At 45.5% G+C, this 18,833-nt stretch overlaps 1 protein-coding gene across 5 annotated transcripts in view; it reads left to right on the top strand.

Moving 5' to 3' along the window:
* The window catches only part of COL14A1 (collagen type XIV alpha 1 chain), a 142,369-nt gene that overhangs the window by 112,111 nt on the left and 11,425 nt on the right, over window positions 1–18,833 (top strand). For 4 of the 5 annotated variants that reach the window (XM_077351584.1, XM_077351582.1, XM_077351581.1 and 1 more), the window contains 5 exons: window positions 5,474–5,527; window positions 6,207–6,278; window positions 8,297–8,332; window positions 9,064–9,130; window positions 10,451–10,639. In XM_077351584.1, coding sequence (XP_077207699.1) covers window positions 5,474–5,527; window positions 6,207–6,278; window positions 8,297–8,332; window positions 9,064–9,130; window positions 10,451–10,639 — 418 coding nt within the window. Of the gene's footprint in view, window positions 1–5,473; window positions 5,528–6,206; window positions 6,279–8,296; window positions 8,393–9,063; window positions 9,131–10,450; window positions 10,640–18,833 lie in introns of those variants that run through there. The other variant, XR_013233988.1, reaches the window with a different exon arrangement.

Below are 18,833 nucleotides of genomic sequence, written 5' to 3'. Positions count from 1 at the left end.
GTTAATAAAACAAACTCTCCAAGGAATCTGGTGCTTAGTATCCCCTAACAATGTGCATAACCGTATCTAGTGACAGAATCAAATAAATCTACGTTCCAAAGTCATATTAAAGCACTGTTCCTAAACATCCATTCAGATCAGTAGAGCCTACTTCACAAAACATTTTCGAAAACGCTGAGATCTTAGGCGCATTTATTTGAAAATCTTGTATCAGAGAGATTTGTGAAAGAGAGGTACATCACAAGCTACAAGCCATGGAGAGTAAAGAGAAACTACAGCCATATCCAGAGGCAACAAACTTCTGAATACCAGTTCCAGGAAGCAGCATTGGGGTCTTAGGGTTGCCACCACCTCAGGCCCTGCTTCTACTTGCTGATCAACTGGCCGATGGGGGGGACTTACTAGCAGGCATGGGCCTCCATCACTGGGGACTTGGTGATGTCACCTCTGCATGTTCTGGAATTGATGCTGTCACGGTGGTGACATCGCATTTGTGCAAAAACTCTATGGTAGAAACCATTTCCCCCAGAGTATTTGTCCAAGCACCAGAGTGTCATAACAACGTCACAATGTGATGTCATCACATCCATGACATGGCAGAAGTGCCATCACCACACTGCTGGCTACATAGGCGGGGCTTCCCTCCTGCTCCTGGTAAGCCTCCCCCACCTCCTTCTGGTTACCGGGAGGGACCTGGCAACCATATCCTCTCTGTTGGCTCTGCAGGGCAAGGGGCTGGCTACTGTGTGGAAGAAGATGCTGACTTAGATGGACCCCTGGTCTAATGCAGTGGGTCTCTTCTACACCAGTGTACAAAGGAGTCCCAAAGCTAACTCAGTGTTCTAAGGCAGGGGTAGTCAACCTGTGGTCCTCCAGATGTTCATGGACTACAATCCCCATGAGCCTCCTGCCAGCGTTTGCTGGCAGGGGGCTCATGGGAATTGTAGTCCATGAACATCTGGAGGACCACAGGTTGACTACCCCTGTTCTAGGGATTACAAAAGGCTGTATCTCCTGAAAACACCTTGTCTGGCTTTGCCCTTCTGAACCTGCTTTGAGAATAAACTTTAAGCTTCGGCGAATGGGCAAAGCAAATTCGGCATCTGTTAGGTATTAGAAAGCTGCTGGCTACAAAAGTACTCCCCTGTACTTCATTTTACTTAATCCCCTTCTCACACATACAGTTGTGCTGTGTTCAGCGGCTGGGAAGGAGGGCTTGCCTGGACTCGGCTCTTCACACAATAGCCCTGCTGTAAATGAGGTGTGCTCTGAAAAGCAGAGATCCAAAAACCACTTGGCTGCAGTTTTGCCATGTTAACGTTATTTCGAGGGGAATTTCTTTGATTCGCTCCAAATACAGCACGGAGCAAGTTTCTAAAGCCCAGACAGGAATCTTTTAATAGATGCAGCAAAGTTACCATTCAGGCAGAGCCTCAGCCTTAGCCATAAGGGCTGAGTTTGTAAGGCTACTTTGAGGAGTGTGTAAACATTATTAAAATTAATCGGGAAACTTGACACTCTCACATGTTGTATCAGACATACCCCTGGAGTTCTGTGCTGGGGAGGTAATTGCCAGATGTGTGTCCATCCAGTCCCCTCTTGTCTATATTTTAGACCTTGAAACACCACAAGTCGGTTACGACTTGATGGCCCGTCACACACACAAGGTGCGGAATATTTATTTGCCAATTGATTCACAGTTTCATCATCCCAGAAGGCAAAATTAAATATGCCACTGTCAACATGGGTTTAAACTACAAGTACAATGATATAGGCTAGATATCAGGAAAAACTTTTTCACAGTCAGAGTAGTTCAGCAGTGGAATAGGCTGCCTAAGAAGGTGGTGAGCTCCCCCTCACTGGCAGTCTTCAAGCAAAGGTTGGATACACACTTTTCTTGGATGCTTTAGGATGCTTAGGGCTGATCCTGCGTTGAGCAGGGGGTTGGACTAGATGGCCTGTGTGGCCCCTTCCAACTCTATGATTCTATGATTCTAACATTTTTTAAAATGTGATTTCCCCTTGCAGCCTTCTTGAGCTGGAGATTACTGGTTTAATTTTCATCTAACATCGACTCTGAGCTTTCATACTAGGAAAGAAGGAAGTGCGTTCTTTAGCTCCTACCCTGGTTTTGCCGAATAGCAATACTTAAGACCCACAGCTCGAAGTTTTGCTTTTGCACAGTACATATGGACAGCATGGCTACTGGTTTTCGCAAAGATTTTATTGTGGATCCTCACAGCAGGCAAGCGTCTGAGCAAAGTAGCCCTTCTACATTTGTCTTCACTCTTTCTACACTACAGGATGATACAGCTGGGCTCTTCAGAAGCTCTGAGGGCTCATCTCCTCTTCAGTGTCCTCCTCTCATAGTGTTATGAAGCAGTACACCCTTATATCTTTGCCAGAAAGACAGGTGATGGCCAGATTTCGAAAGCTGCAGAATGCTTTCCTCTGACACTAATCACTTCCACATAGTCAACCCCTGTATCTTTCTTTGAACTGAAGAGACCTAGCTCCAGAGCAGGGGTAGTCAAACTGCAGCCCTCCAGATGTCTATGGACTACAATTCCCAGGAGCCCCTGCCAGCGAATGCTGGCAGGGACTCCTGGGATTTGTAGTCCATGGACATCTGGAGGGCCGCAGTTTGACTACCCCTGCTCCAGAGGAACATGCTCCGTGGTAGAGGACAGCTCCTGAAATGAGAGGTAGAGGACAGCTCCTGAAAATATATTGCCAACAGAAGCCAGGTTTAGGATACACGTCTTAAAGCTGAGTTGGAGGCAACTGTGCAGTCTTGTGAGTGTAACAGGCCCACCACCAAGTCCCTCTTAAGTAGCAGAACTGTGGTGATTGGAAGTGCCGCATTGGGTGGGTGAGCAGAAGTTGAACTGCCACCCAACTAAGCTCCTCTGCTTTTTCCTTAGGCGGGAGATATTAATGATTAATTAATGGTTAATGAAGGAAGATCCCGGGTGAAGTTTGTGTGGTAGGGGGACCAGAGATCAGGGATGGATTAATCATCCCTTACGAGTGCTCCTTACCTGCAAATCTTCCTCCTCTTTGCAAGCAAACACAGGAATTAGGATCCTGTGCTTACTCACTCAAGTCTTGGGTGGCCTGAAGGCTGTGGAACAGCAAACCTGTCCTCTCCATTCATTGTATGTGCTATGATATTCCAGAACTGGTTTAGAGCTAACATGGGCATAACCTTAAGACAAAAGTCCAAGGTATTATATTAAAGAAGAGCCTCTTGTGGCGCAGAGTGGTAAGGCAGCAGAAATGCTGTCTGAAGCTGTCTGCCCATGAGGCTGGGAGTTCAATCCCAGCAGTCGGCTCAAGGTTGACTCAGCCTTCCATCCTTCCGAGGTCGGTAAAATGAGTACCCAGCTTGCTGGGGGTAAACGGTAATGACTGGGGAAGGCACTGGCAAACCACCCCGTATTGAGTCTGCCATGAAAACGCTGGCGGGCATCACCCCAAGGGTCAGACATGACCCGGTGCTTGCTCAGGGGATACCTTTACCTTTATTATATTAAAAAAAAATCTGATCTGGCCTTTGTTCACGCAACTCTCATTCCTTCTCTGCATGCTGAAATCAATTTAAGATGTGGATCTGCCATTTGGAAACCTGAGAAAATGAAATCTAGCAATGAGTTTTTGAAGTGGATTCCCACCTGGGATGTATCTTTTATCCGAGGGACAGCAGCAGCAATCTTTCTAACTCACTCACTCCTTGAACAGACTTTGTGTTCGAGTAGATTTATGAAGGGCAATTTTAACACCTAACAAAAACAAACGAAAGCAAACAGTAGGAGGAAATCTGTAAATGGCCAAGAGATACAAGAGAAAGTTCCTAAATAAACATACCTGTAGAGTTTAGATGGAAATACTCTGCAGCAGCCAAAAGGGGAAAAGCTGGAACATTTGAAAGAAAATTATATACTTTTTAAAAGCATGTTTGCTAAGCTTTAAAGAGAGGAGGGCTGCAATCCATAGGTTGTTGCAAGTGCAACAAAAAGCGATTCATAGGCTCCTTAAAGGGAAACGGGAGAAGCCAGATCCTCCCCTTCCTGTGCTGTCTCTCAGTTTAGTGGCTCTTGAGTCTGTCAGTCAACTGTTGGGAGTAGGGTTTTCAACTCCACCTGAGGTTGGGAGGGAAGGGAGCTCAGAAAGTCGGTGATGCAAATGCTGGCAGGGGATCATGGGAATTGTAGTCCATGGACATCTGGAGGACCACAGGTTGACTACCCCTGCCGTAGAGTCCTCCCTCAAAAAATGCCAGTTTCTCCGAGGGAAGTGATCTTTGCAGTCTGACAATCTGTTTTAACTCCAGGAAAACTCCACACCCTACCTGTAGGCTGGAAACCCTAGTTGGGTAGAATACAAATAAAAGTAATTTCCCTTCAATGTCAGTTCGATGGCTGAGCACATAGAAGTGCTGAAGTGTTTCCATGAATAACGGTAATGAGCTCCAACTTATGAGGCATTCTGAAGGTGTGAGGAGCAAAGTTCATCCTTTGAAATTAACATGTAACTATGCAAACTTTAAAGGAAACCAGAAAATGTGTTGCCTACAATATCCTTGAAAAGTATTAGGAAATATTAATAGCTGATGTAACTTGACCTGCACCTACTAAAAATTTGCACTGTGCTCCAAGAACTCCCTCATTCAAACTTTACCTAAGCCAGGAACCCACAAGGAACCCACAAGGAAAGCTCCCCCTTCCCCTCCACAATGAGTAATAAGCGGATAATTGTGACTTAACGCATGAAGTTGTCATTGTAAAGATTACGGCATTCAGAGAGCCAATGTGGTATGGTGGACAGAGAGCCAATGTGGTACGGTGGACCACAATGTGGGACGGTGGACAGAGTGGCAGAGGAGGATGTTGTGAGACCCTGATTGGAATCCCTACTTCTGCTGTGGAATCTCCTTGGATGGCTTGGACCTGTCTCAGTCACGTAAAATCAAGGAGGGGAGAATGATATTCTAAGCCACTATGAGTCCCAGCTGGGGAGGAAAATGGGATATAAATGAATAAATTTAAAATGTACTTATTAATTTATTTATGTTGAGATTTATATACCACCCCTTTTGGAACACCATCTTGAGGTCAGTTTGCATGGTTGAAACCAGGGGTAGTCAACCTGTGGTCCTCCAGATGTCCATGGACTACAATTCCCATGAGCCCCTGCCAGCATTTGCTGACAGGGGCTCATGGGAACTGTAGTCCACGGACATCTGGAGGACCACAGGTTGACTACCCCTGGTTTAAGACACAATAAAACAATCACCTAAGCATAGAGAGCTTTCCTTAATCTTGACATGGCCCTGTTGTGTCATGCCCTTCTCCGACTTTGGAATCGCCACCATGTGGTGCCGTGAACTTACTGGTCCAATATGTAGGAGACCGTTGCTACTTCTTATTCAGCATTAAGAACAGTACACTTATTTCATGTATCTTTCATTTAGGGCCTACCTGGGAAAGACGGGCCCACAGGACCACAAGGGGCCCCAGGACCTGCGGTAATTATTACTCTTACGTTTTAACTAGCATGGCTTAAATACCCCTGAAAGCCAATATTTTCTTCACATTCCTCAGCTGGGTAACCCAGTAACCAAGACACACATCTGCTTTCGATGTGGTTCTCACCACATTAGGGGAACTGCCATGAATTAACTGCTTTCAGGGGTACAACCAGGTCCTACAAACACATGTGTCCATGTTGAAGGCTATAGCTTACCATCTCCTAGATCTTAGTGGGGGGTGAGGAGGTGGTGGGGCAGAACAGCAAACACGTAGTTGATTTATTTTCAGTACTTGTGATTGTACCAGAAAATGAAATCTTAAGATAGAGCTATCCATTGGCTATCCTGGTACAATGTTCATCATGCTAGGAAAAGTGGAAGGTGGGAGGAAAAAGAAGAGCCAAAATGAGAGGCATTGACCCAGTCATTGAAGCTGAAGCCTTCTGTTCCCAAGGCTATCGGACATGGAGTTTTGGAGGTCAATCATTCATAGGTTCGCCGTAAGTTTGAAGCAACTTGAAGACATATAACACACAAAGCTATTGTGCAGGAATGTCAGCTACGTTTTAAAAGCTAATTTCTCAGGCGTGCTGTCATGGATTCCTGGACAATCTATTTTGGAAATACTTCATGTGGCATTAGTACATTGAAGTTTGCTCTTGTTTTTTCTGTGTAGGGGATACCTGGTGCCCCAGGCGTGCCAGGAGTCATGGGGAATTCTGGAAAGCAAGGAGATGTCGGTTCCCCTGTAAGTAGCAGAAAGCTTGCACACTTCCTTTTCGACAAGTGCATCGCAAATCCAGTCTTCCCAGGAAGATTGCATCTTTTTACCATGCCCTGTGATGAATCTGCAGACCCTGGGGCTGTCGGATAGTTTGTAATCGTTTCCTTAAACATCACTCCATCTGTGTGAAGTTGTTAATGGTACGGCTGCACACACATACTCATTGCCACTGTACAAATGGATCTTCCTCTGTCCTCCATTTGGTTGACAGCTAGTGGCTTAGATCCAATGGTGGCCAAGCAGAAACATCATCAGACTTTGCACATTTTGTGTCTGACAAAGGGCACTTTGCTTCTCGAAAGCTTAACCTCTGAAACTCTGGTTGGTCCCTGCGGTGCTACTGCACTTCATTCAACTGTTCTATAGCATAGCAATCCCCAACCTGTGGGCCGCCGACCACATATGGTCCTTCGACTAATTGGAGGTGGGCCCCGAAGAACGCCTTCTCCCCCCCCCGGCCCTTCACTTCATCCCCCCCCCCGGCCCTTTACAACACACTTCGGGTGTCCTTGTCTCCCATCACTCCCAGCTGGGACTATCTCGTTGCAGAGAAACAAGCTCAGGGTTCCCATTGATTTGTCATTGTCATGAGTTAAAATTTCCATGAAAATGAAATGTTCCTTATGTTCATTGTTGTGGCGTGTCTGTATCTTATTTTGAAGGGATGTTTAAACATTACCATAGCGATCAGAGAGCGTTAGGGCAGTGGTTGAGAGTAGAGGAGTAAACTACCCCCCCCCCACCGGGCCTCAGTAAAAGGCGTTGAGTGGTCCCCGGTGATAAAAAGGTTGGGGACCACTGCTATAGCAGACCAACATAGCTACTCTCCGAAATTAGACTTCGCGTAGTCCCACGTGCAATGGTTTGTACCATATTTAGCGCATTCCTTCTAATATATTATAGTGCCCAGAAATGGATGGGACAAGAACTTATCCAAGCAGAAAAGCAAGTGTAGCTACAGTAAGTCTGACTTAGCACAAGCATCTGTAGTGGTCTTTTTCTTGGACTTCCGCTTGCAAGTTGAAATCCAGCTTGATGTCCAGGTAGATCGAGATGGGTAGCCATGTTGGTCTGCCTGTAGCAGTAGAAAAGAGCAATAGTCCGGCCACACCTTTCTCAACCAGGGTTTTGTGAAACCCTGGGGTTTCTTGATGTCCCTGGAAAAGGCTTGACTGGATGGGAGTTAAAGTTGCTAAACATTTATTGGGTGATATGAACATATATGGTCATGTTGACCCACCTCCTTTCCAAAATGGCCAATAATAGGTCTGGAGGGGGTGGGAAGGGGAGGGGTCCTTGGAGGGTGTGTACACCACTCTACCATATTCTGCACAGTAGCGCCACTTCTGGGGCTTCTCAAAGTCAGAAGAATGTGTCAGGGGTTTCTCAAAGACCGTTTATGCACTGGAGGTTTCATGCCGGGCTGCAGGTGGAGTTTTAGTCATGGCAGATTGCCCTACCTCTTCCTTCACCCACACAGGGGAGCATTTGGCCTGGTGCACCTTATCCGTCCCCGATTTGTGCTCCTGCACAGGAGCTGGGGCAGTGAACTTCCCAGTGCATAAACAGTCAAAGGTAGAAAAAGTTGAGACAGGCTGCCTTAAAGGCTAACAAAATTTGTGGCAGGGTTTGAGCTTTGGTGAGTCAAGCATTGACTCATGAATGCTACTATCCAGCTACAAATTTTGCTAGTCTTTAAGGGGTGACAGGACTCTTGTTCTTTTCTTCACGATCCAGAGAATCCACGTTGCAGCTCACCATAGTTACACCAGCCCCAGGCAGCCACTGAACAGCTTTGGCATGATGCTTGCATATTTGGTGAGCTGCAGATGGCCTCACTGAAAACTGAGTTGCATCTCCATTGTGGACCAAACCATGTGGCCTCCACGCTGCCACATAGTTTTAAAAGCCAGTAAAGCACTGAGGGAGGGGCAAAAAGGCACACATACAAACTAAGTTCTGGTCTTGATTTTTTTTCACAGGGACTTCCTGGACCAAAAGGCGAGAGAGGAGAACGTGTAAGTGTCCTGAAGTAAATGCAGAACTAAACAGGCGGTAGGAATGTGAAAGACCTCAGGGTGGGTTTTCTAGCAAATCAGATTGAGGCCATTTTTGTAGGGGTTGTTTGTTATTCCCCACAGCACTGTGGTGCATTCATGTACCTCCTAGGGTTTCTGCAACTCTCTTCTGATCGTTCCCAAGCCTGCTTTGCTGCCACATTTTGTGAGACCCACAACAGAACCTGGATGCCTGCTGTCTGTATGGAAAACTTGGATTTTGCAGGCCCTTTCACATGGCTGCCATTTCCCTCCCTTGTACCTATAGAGGCCAGTGTCTCCCTCTGCCAACCATCTATGCATCTGAATTCTCAGCTTTTTCATTGTGAAGATATAAGGGGAAAGGCTTATTTTTGTTATGAGGCTAAAGGGTTGGGAAAGTCTAAAAAGTTGGGAATTCAGAGAACACAGGTATATTATAATTTTGTACTGATATAACAATGTTCAATTACCAATTAAAAAAAAGAAACTTGGAAAAGTCCCAGTGACCAAGGAAACAGGGGAATGGTTGTTGCTGTGGGACTAAGACAGGGAGATTTTGGAGGAACCCACTATAGGGAAGCCTGCAGCAGCAAGGAGGAAACTATACAAGCCTGTCCCTGCATGGAAACCTCTTGAGGGACATCTATGTTCTCAGCCGCTCATATTCTGGAGGAGAATTAGGAGCTAATTGTGACATTCCTGTTATTCAGGGAGACCTTCAGTCCCAAGCGATGGTGCGGGCAGTAGCTCGTCAAGTGTGCGAACAGCTCATCCAGGGTGGGTACAAGTATCCATACTTTTCATCCTGTTGTGTCTGCTACCAGTTCTAGTTTATTTCTAAGCCTGTGCATTGGATGACCTATGAAGCTGAATGCCTTGTACCACTGTGTACCACTGAATGTCCACTGGGTGCTTGACCAAAATCTTGGTGGATCCTCATGCTTAGCCTAAGGGAGGTCCATGTGCAGTAGATACCTGCTACCACTGTTTGTGAACCAAAAGATGTAGGCCCAAAGGAGTGGCACCCAGGCTATACACAGGGGAGCAGGACAAGAAAGGCCAGCGTTTGTACAATTTGGCTACCCCTGCCTCCATTCTGGCACTCTTCAAGTCAGGGACATCATCCCTGTGATTCTGTGGGCCCAATGCAGTATAGGTTGCCTTAGAATTAAGGGACTGTAAAACTTGCAATCTAACTGGTAAAATTAAAAGCCATGCAATAAAAGTTAATTGCGTTCACACCACTGTTTGTCTATGCAGAAGCATGTATATAACGTGTATTTATTAATTTAGCAGTCAGCCTAGCCTGATCTCAGCAGAGTTCAGAATCTAAGCAGGGTTGGACGGTGTTAATACTTGGATGGGGAACCACCCAGGAAGACTGTGAACACTTCATTCATTCATTCATTTATTCATTCATTCATTCATTCATTCATTCATTCATTCATTCATATACCGCCCTCCCCGAAGGCTCAGGGCGGTTTACATGAAACAAGAAACCATACAGGTAACTCCATTTGTAGTAATAACGAGGTGATAACAACTATAATATTAACATAATAACAACAATAACATTAAGGAACAGTGGAAACTGCAAAGAGCATCAGTTCAAATCTCATTGAGGCCCAGTGGGTTGGGCAGATTTGTAGTAGTCATCGTAGGAGGGAGCTTTGGGGGGCAATGGGAAGTGGTGGTTTGGGTCGACCTCAACCAAATGCATTGGCAAGTCATGGTCCTGGGGTCTTCATGAGTCAGTTGTGTCTTGATGGGACAGTTTTTATTTACTTATATATGTAAATGTTTATGCTTTTTCCTCACACTGGTGACTGTTACCACTTCTTAACAAAGGGTCTGAATGTATATCCTTGTAAAACTTAAAAGCCCTCTGGATATGGTTTTTTAAAGGAAAGCAGAGTCCTACCACAAGACATTTTTTAAATTATTTATCGGACCATTTGTGTTGCTTCGAGTCTGAGGAGATAAAATAGGTTAGAAATGTAAACAAACCAACACACCCTATGCTTGTGCCCTCCAACGGGGTCTCAAAGTGGCTTTTGCTAATGGGTTGTAAATGTCGTGGATTTTCCTTCCTTGCAGGACACCTGGCCAGATATAACTCCATCTTAAATCAGGTTCCAAGCCAATCTGTGTCCACCCGAACTATCCCCGGACCCCCTGGTGAACCTGGGAGGCAAGGGCCAGCTGGACCGCAGGGAGAATCAGGATCTCCAGGAAGGCCAGGATTTCCCGGCAGTTCTGGCCAACCCGGAAGACCCGGAGAAAGAGGTAAGCTACATTTAAAGAGGACTGAAGCTCCAATTTGCCCATGGGCCAGCGAGGGAGACGTGTAAGACAGGACTGATGAATGGAAGAGAAGTTAATAACCTTTAAGTGTTTTGTTTTGTTTAGTATTAATTGCATTGATCTGTAGGCAGCACCGTGGACTTTCCTTGTGAGAACTCTTTTCAGAAAGAGCTTTCTTTTCTTAGCACTCGATAAACCCCTGCTTTCTGCTCTTCACGAACCGTGATGAACCATCACGAATGGTGCTAAAATTCATGGTAGTTCCTCCTGGATCTTCAGTTTGTGAACTCTGGTTTGCGAACCCTGAACAGGCCAACATTTGGGAAGAACTTTGGTTCATCAGCTGGTTCGTGACTATCATTATATTTAGGCATTTGAGTCAAAGTCCGCTGCTGTTCTTAGCTTTGTTTCTTTCCTCCCATAAATATCTTGAAGGAACCTATTCACATCATCCATAGGCTATTTGAAATTGTCGTAAGTGCCCTTTGTCGTCTCCCTTTGAATTCAATGAGACTTGGGTGGTTTGAATTGTACATATGCTGATATACCAAGTTCAGGAACTGTGTTGCACCCCCCCCCCCAATCTGTCGTGGCATTTTGGAATTTCTTTCGGCACATTGGTCGGCTCACTTGGTAGTCTTGAGAGTTAATATGAAGTTGTTGGTTCTGGCAGGGATAATTTCGGTGACTTCGGAGCCTCCTTCCTGAAGCCATAATTCTAATGACTTTTCGTGTAAGAGGAGACAAGATTTAGGAGGTTTAGCTTGTCAGCCTTGGGTTTCTATGGCAAAGCTGAACAAAGAATGGCGTTGTTTAGTGGAATTAGGGAGGAAGGGGGCTGGGGGTATGGAGGGAAATCGGAAGTTTGGAAACAAGAGTGAGACCGATTCAGATTGGACTGAAGAAAAATGTGGGATATAACGCAGCCCCCGAAAAGCGAAATTCTCAGAACAGCTTGGAGCATTTTGGACTTGCTCGAATATTATGCAACTGTGTACAAAGGAACAAACAGTCATGATAGCAATAATGTCGGTAGCAATACAGAGGCGTGGGGAGAGAGGGACGGAGAATCCCAGGGACAGCCGATAGTTTTGCAGTAAGGAAAGGGGGCGTGGGATCAGAGTTCTCACGTTCATTATTTCTGCGGTAAAACGGTTGCCAGAGCGCAAGAGACGTTTTGGCAGAACCAACTTTATTCCTAATGTTCGGTTGCTGTCTAAGGAAACTTCCGCCCGCATTCCTTACCACACTGCCAAGTGTCATGCTTTGGTTTGGTGCCAGTGTTCCAATTCCAGCTGTACAACAATCTCTCAAAATGTTGACTTTAACCTGCAGTTCGTTTACATTGGATTGATCCATGAGATGTCCATCAGGGAAAAAAAATACATTCAGGGCTGTTGTTGAGTGCTCTTGCTTAGATGCCGTTCATATCAGTGGGGGCTCATGCCTGAAAATGTATACATTAAGAACATATGAAGAGGCTACTGGACTGGAACAAAAGTCCATCTAGTCCAGCATCCTGTTTCTAACAGACCGTTTATGCACTGGAGGTTTCATGCTGGATTTTTAGTTGTGGCAGGTTGCTCCACCTCTTCCTGCACCCACACGGGGGAGCATTTGGCCTGGTGCACCTCATCCACTCCCTATCTGTGCTCCTGATAAGGGGGTGGGGCAGTGAAGTTCCCAGTGCATGAACGGTCACAGTGGCCAGCCAGATGGGAAGCTGATAAGCGGGACATGGAAGAAACATCTCACCTTCCTTATTAGTCCCAGATATCTGGTGTTCAGAGGTGTACTGCCTCAGAGGTTCTCTTTAGCTATCATGGATCAGTTTGCAAGCTGTGGATTGGGAAATACTTGGATATTTTTGGGGTGGAGCCTGAGTACAGTGGGGCTTGGGAAGGGGCTCCAGTAACGTATAATGCCATAAAGTCCATCTTCCAGGGCTGCCATTTTCTCTGAATGAACTGAACTATATTTCCTGGAGATCATCAATTTTAATAATGGGAGAACTCTAGTCGCTGCTTGGAGGTTGGGAATCCTAATTATAGAGTACGTGTTGTAATAGTGAATTCCATGCGTTGTTTGTGCATGATATAAAAATAGTGCTTCCTGGTACATGTTCTGATCCTAACACACATTGACTTTGTTGGGTGATCCCGAGCTCTAGTATTATGGGAATGGGAGAAAAACCTCTTCCTGTCCACTCGTTCCCAGTTTGGTTAAATATCATTCACTAACCTTTATAACCTCCTAAAGACAGGTAGATCAAGATGGGTAGCCATGTTCATCTGCTGAAGAACTGTATCTGAAGAAGTGAGTAGTGGCTCACGAAAGCTCCTACACTGCCATGGATCTTGCTACTGGGCTCTTGTTCTTTTCTGCTGTTAAGTGCAGAATATGTGCGATAATATCTGCTGTAGGTCAACTAGCTTTAGAGTTGTGAGTCCTTTGAGCCGTGTGATAGGCAGCAAGGAGAGGTGACCCTGCCATGTCTCTGTCAATCTGATTCCGAGGGGGGACAGGATGGGAAATCCATCTATTAAAACAATCAGCACAAAAGGGTTAAAGAGACATGATGAAAAATACCAGTTTAACTTTCATGGCTTCCCCACAAAACGTCCTGGGAGTTGTAATTTGTTGAGCGTAATTCCAATTTTGTGTTAAGGATCTTTGGCTCCACTCACCCAGAACTGAAGATCTTATTGTTCCTTGAGAAAAGTGGGCAACTGTTAAGCCAGTTTAGAAATCTCCGCTGTCAGTTTTCCCATATGATCTCCGGTAATCCCCTGAGGAGCAAGTGGTCGTAGGGCTGCCAACCTTCATCTGGGGCCGGGAGTTCTTTGGGATTAGACTGCTCTGCAGACTGCCAACAAATTGAAGATTTGGAGAGTAGACTCCATGGCATCATGTCCCTACTGAGCTCTCTCCTACCCCCGGATTCCGCTGTCCCCGGGCACTGCCCCCAGATCTTCTAACTAGTCTAGTTTAAAAAAAAAAAACAGCCCAAAGAGGACACCCCAGAAAATGAGGACATGTCCTCTAAAAATAGGACCTTGATCTCTCTTGGCCACCAATAGGGGATGGGGGGGGGGCAGGTTTGCCAGATCCGGATTGGGAAACTGCTGGAGATCTGGGGAAAGACAGGGACCTCAGTGGGGCACAATGTCACGGACTCCACCCTCCAAAGTTTCCATTTTCTCCAGGGGAACTGATCTCTGCAGTATGGAGATGAGATGTAATTCCAGGGGATCCTCAGGTCCCCCCTGAGGACTGGTATCACTATCTAGAAAGTGGGCATCTGGTAGTTAGCCTGGCTGCTTTGTGATTCAGGGCATATGTACATTTGCATCAAGGCAGTCTGTCAGATAGCCCACGTAACAAGCAGCGATGATTGACCTGTTGGCCTCTCGTTTTCCCGTGTGAGATTCTTCTTGTGCTGCAAACCTGATATTATCTTGTTAAAACGCCTGTCCAAAATCTAATTTAAGGACCTGGAAACAAATGTTCTCTGGGGAAAGTAAACTGCAATCAAAGATCAAACAATTTGGGAAATGTTCTCTTTACTAAAAATGCATGGTTGTTTAGGGTTGTCTTTTACTGCCTGTGATGCAGCGAATCAAGAAGGAGCAACAGGAAAGGATTGTGAGAAGCTAGCGATGGATTGCAGATGTGGAGGGGCTGGGGAGGAGCCTGGCCTTCCACTGAATTGGTCTCTTCCAAAGCAAATACAGACTTATTCAGATGATCCATTGCCCAGTGGGAGATTTAGCAGAAGTGGCTGATGAGTTACAAGCTCTGGATTGGGGAAATCTTGGCAATTTGTGGCTGGAACCTGGGGAGGTCAGGGTTTGGGAAGGGATCTCAGCAGTGTATAATGCCGTAGGCCAGGGGGGGAGGGAGAAATGTGGCTCTCCATAATTCCTGAGTCCATTTTGTCTGGAGACCGGTTATAAGGTCTCCAGCCCCACCTGGAGGTTGGCAACGTCAGATAATATATGTACTGAATGTTTTCTGACTCTACTCACATCTACAGAATGTTAATCTTTAAAAAAGTGATATTTACTATCTTAAAAAAAAAAAGACAAGCAGTCCTGATGTCATAGAAGAGGAGATCAAAATGGTGAGAGGGAAGGAGAGGACATGTTTCTGCTAGCTAGAAAATTTGCTCCTCCTCCTTACATCCCCAAAAGTATGCTGCAGGATGCTAAACTCAGCCCTCGTTGCTAAGAGTAATATTTAATGATTACAAAAATATATGGGGAAAATCCCATATATATATATATATATATATATATATATATATATGTATGTATGTATGTATGTATGTATGTATGTATGTATGTATGTATGTATGTATGTATGTATGTATGTATGTATGTATGTATGTATGTATGTACGTACGTACGTACGTACGTACGTACGTACGTACGTACACACACACACACACACACACACACACACACACACACACACACACACACACACACACACACACACACACACACACACATACATACATACATATATATATATATATATATATATATATATATATATATATATATATATATATATATAATGATTAAAATAGGAGCATGGTAGTAGCAGAAGCCTTAGAGTGGGTAGGACATGAACGTGGGTAGGACATGAACTCCATATTATTCTGCTCTGGTTAGACCTCATTTAGAGTACTGTGTTCAGTTTTGAGCATCACAATTGAAGAAAGATGTAGACAAACTGGAGCATGTCCAGAGGAGGGCTATGAAAATAGTGAGGGATTTAGAGACCAAGACACATGAGGAAAGGTTGAGGGAACTTGGTCTGTTTAGCCTGGAGAGAAGATGACTAAGAGGTGATATGATAACCAAATACTTGAAGGGCCATCATATGGAAGATGGAACAGAGTTGTTTTTTGTTGCCCTAGAGCAGGGGTAGTCAAACTGCGGCCCTCCAGATGTCCATGGACTACAACTCCCAGGAGCCCCTGCCAGCATTCGCTGGCAGGGGCTCCTGGGAATTGTAGTCCATGGACATCTGGAGGGCCGCAGTTTGACTACCCCTGCCCTAGAGGGTCGGGCCAGAACCAGTGGGCTGAAATTAATTCAAAAGAATTTTCAGCTGAACATCTGAAAGAAGTTCCTGATAGTTAGAACCCGTATCGGCATGTGATAACATTCCATGCGACCATGCTAGGCTCTACTCCCAATTAAGATCATGGTGAGAGAGAGACCCACCAATCAAAGAAGCTCACCTGGTGGGCACACGAGAAGGCTGTAAATATTTAAATAAGCGTACTTATGACAGACCCCTACATGCTTCCCCTTTTGGTGGTAATTCCCCCCCCCCTCCAAAATAACTCCATCTCACCAGTTTCTGGATAGTCAGAGAGATTGGAGCAGCCTGTTGCTCTGGCTCTCTCTGCCTAGTGAAGATTTTTAACCCTTCACTCACCATTGCTGTTATTTCAGCACTCGGAACCTGACTTTCAAAGCACTGTCTGTCACAGCACCACATCCCTCTGTCCTTTCCATGGCGGTCAGTGTTTCCCTGCTCTTATTATGTCTGGCCAAGTACAGCCAATGTTGCTGAAGACAAATGGTACAGCTTTTTAATTTCTTTGGCACTTAGGTCCCTACAGGTTGACTTTCCCCTGGACCTAAATATTACCACTCAGTTATAACAGTGGCATGGTCCTCTGACAAAAGACCCTCTTGAATAGCACTGAGCTAAGGTAAAATTGCCAAGTGGCCAGGAAAAATAAAATGTTTTGTATGCAGAAGTCTGCCGTTTTTCCTGGCATGGATCCATAGATCGTTGCCTGATCGTTGACACAGATCAAACTGATGTTAAAGGCACAGCTAAAGGGAGCAGTTTAAGAAGGCAGAAGGCTTATAAAGGAGTCCAGGGAGATCTCCCGGGCAGTTTCTGCACATATCTGATAATGCCTCTGTTTCCAGATATGAAATGCCAGTGCCTTATGGCGGCAGAGACCCCTTTTCTTCCATCCCCTTGGGGATGCATTTTGCAAGTTTTTAATCACAATGGAAAGCTCTGGCTTCAGCCTGCCGGTAAGCTTAAACGCGATAGCATCAGTCCAAAAAGACTGGGAGACCAGCCTAAGAGCACGGCCTCACAGGCTGGGTTTCTTTTTGCAGCCCTATTAATCTTGTGCCAAATCACCTGACTGGCGCTAGTCTCTGAAACGGCACCAGAAAATATGCGGCTTTTTTCTTCACATGGACCCAGGCTGGGAAGCCCTGAGGTGAGCAGACAGACGTTGGTTGGAATTTCTAGCCGGCTCTCGGTTTCAAGTGTTACAACTTCAAGTATATTTTGGGCTTGCCGTCACAGCAGCCCTCTTCTGCAAAGATCTGCATCTGTGCATTGGACTCCAATGTTTTGCTTCGTCCTGTTAACTCCTCCTGTGCTGTCAACCGGAGTTTATTCTAATGTGCAGCTGGGCATGTTTGGTGCAGTAAGAAAAAAAGAATGATTATTAGGCCATGGAATTTAGATTTGTGTGTGGTTAGGCAGGTGTAGGGCTTAAGGAGGAGCTAGGGTAAGAACATAAGAAGAGCCCTGGTGAATCAGACCAATGGTCCACGTAGTCCAGCATCCTGTCTCACACAGCCGCAACCAGATCCTCCGGAGGGCCAACTACAGGACATAGAGGCTGACGTTCTCCGATGTTGCCTTCTGGCTCTGGGATTCAGAGGTTTAGTGCCTCTGACTGTGGAGGTTCTCCTCAGTCACCATGGCTAGTAGCCGTTGATAGATCATCTTACATGAAGCTGTCTAATCCCCTTTTAAAGCTGTTTTATTTCTGTGGTCGCCACTACATCCTCTGGCAGCAAATTCTACATTTTAATCACTCTGGCTGGAAATTCAAGCCAAGGTGTGAAGAAGTATTTCTTTATCCATCAAACTTCACTTGATGCTCTGAGTTCTAGTATTTGGGGAGAAGGGAAAAACTGTGAACTCTACTCCATGCTTAATTTTATAACCCCCTACTATGTCCGTCCGTCCCCCTTAATTGTCTCTTTTCTATACTGAAAAGTCTCAGACTCTTCCTTGAGCCTTTCCTCATAGGGAAGGTGCTCCAACCCCCTGAACATTTTATTTATTTATTATATTTATATGCCACCAATGCTACCCTCTTTTTTACCCTCTTCTGTACTTTTTCCAGCTTTGCAATGACCTTTTTGGCAATACAGTGTCCAGAACTGTGCACAGTATTCTCAATGAGGCCGCATGAGGTGGCGACTTAAGAATAAATATATTAGAAAACCAATGAACAGAACATGAAGATGACTGCTGCTTTTCTCTGTCCTTTCCCCCTTTCATTTATCTGTATTTGTGGGCTGGGGAAAGGGTATTGTAATGGGGAGGCAGCTTGAGTCTATACGAAAATTTCATACAAAGTCGGAGAGGAGAATGCAGCCAGCAGTTCTCCAACTATATTAAGTTCCAGAAATGATCTCTACACTGAAGTAAAGGAAGGTGGTGTTCCCTGGTGGTGGATTTGGGGGACTGGCATCCTACATGTGGGGAGAAGAATGGGAAGGCGACTGTAAGCCGCTTTGAGCCTCCTTCGGGTAGGGAAAAGCGGCATATAAGAACCAACTCTTCTTCTTCTACATAGAACCTCCCCCAGCCCCCACCATGGATCCAGGGCAGCAGATGTCCTGCCCCTCCTGTTCCCCCAAGGAACTTCAAACCACAGTGTGGTAAGCTGTGCATGCCCAGTAGAGCTTCCTAAATTTTCTGGAGATGCAAAAGTGAGGAAAACTTGAGTGGTGACATGAAGCTCTCTCCTTTCTGGGGAGGTTTTCAAGGAAAGATTGGACAGGTACTTTGTTGATGTCCTAGGACTCGTGCCCTTTGTTCTGAAACATATTACTGGTCAGAATGGTGGCATACCTATCTCATCGGTGGTGAGGAACGGGCCATAAATAGGGTGTGAAGTGAAAGGAAGTGAAATGACTGGTGAAGGAGCCCTGGAAAATAGTGAAGGTGGAGGGAAGGCAGAGAGGGAGAAGGCATGAATCAGCTTGGAATTTTATGGCTTTAAATTAACTAAATGAAACACAGCTTTTATTGCGGTTTCCAAACTTCACACGTGGAAACTCTTGGAATAGTCCAGAACTTCGGCTGGACGCCGCTGACAGCAAAG

This window comes from Paroedura picta, chromosome 9, assembly GCF_049243985.1.
Source record: "Paroedura picta isolate Pp20150507F chromosome 9, Ppicta_v3.0, whole genome shotgun sequence".
NCBI classification, from domain to species: domain Eukaryota; kingdom Metazoa; phylum Chordata; class Lepidosauria; order Squamata; family Gekkonidae; genus Paroedura; species Paroedura picta.
The sequence above is the reverse complement of the archived record's forward strand: the minus strand, read 5'-3'. Positions and strand labels throughout refer to the sequence as shown.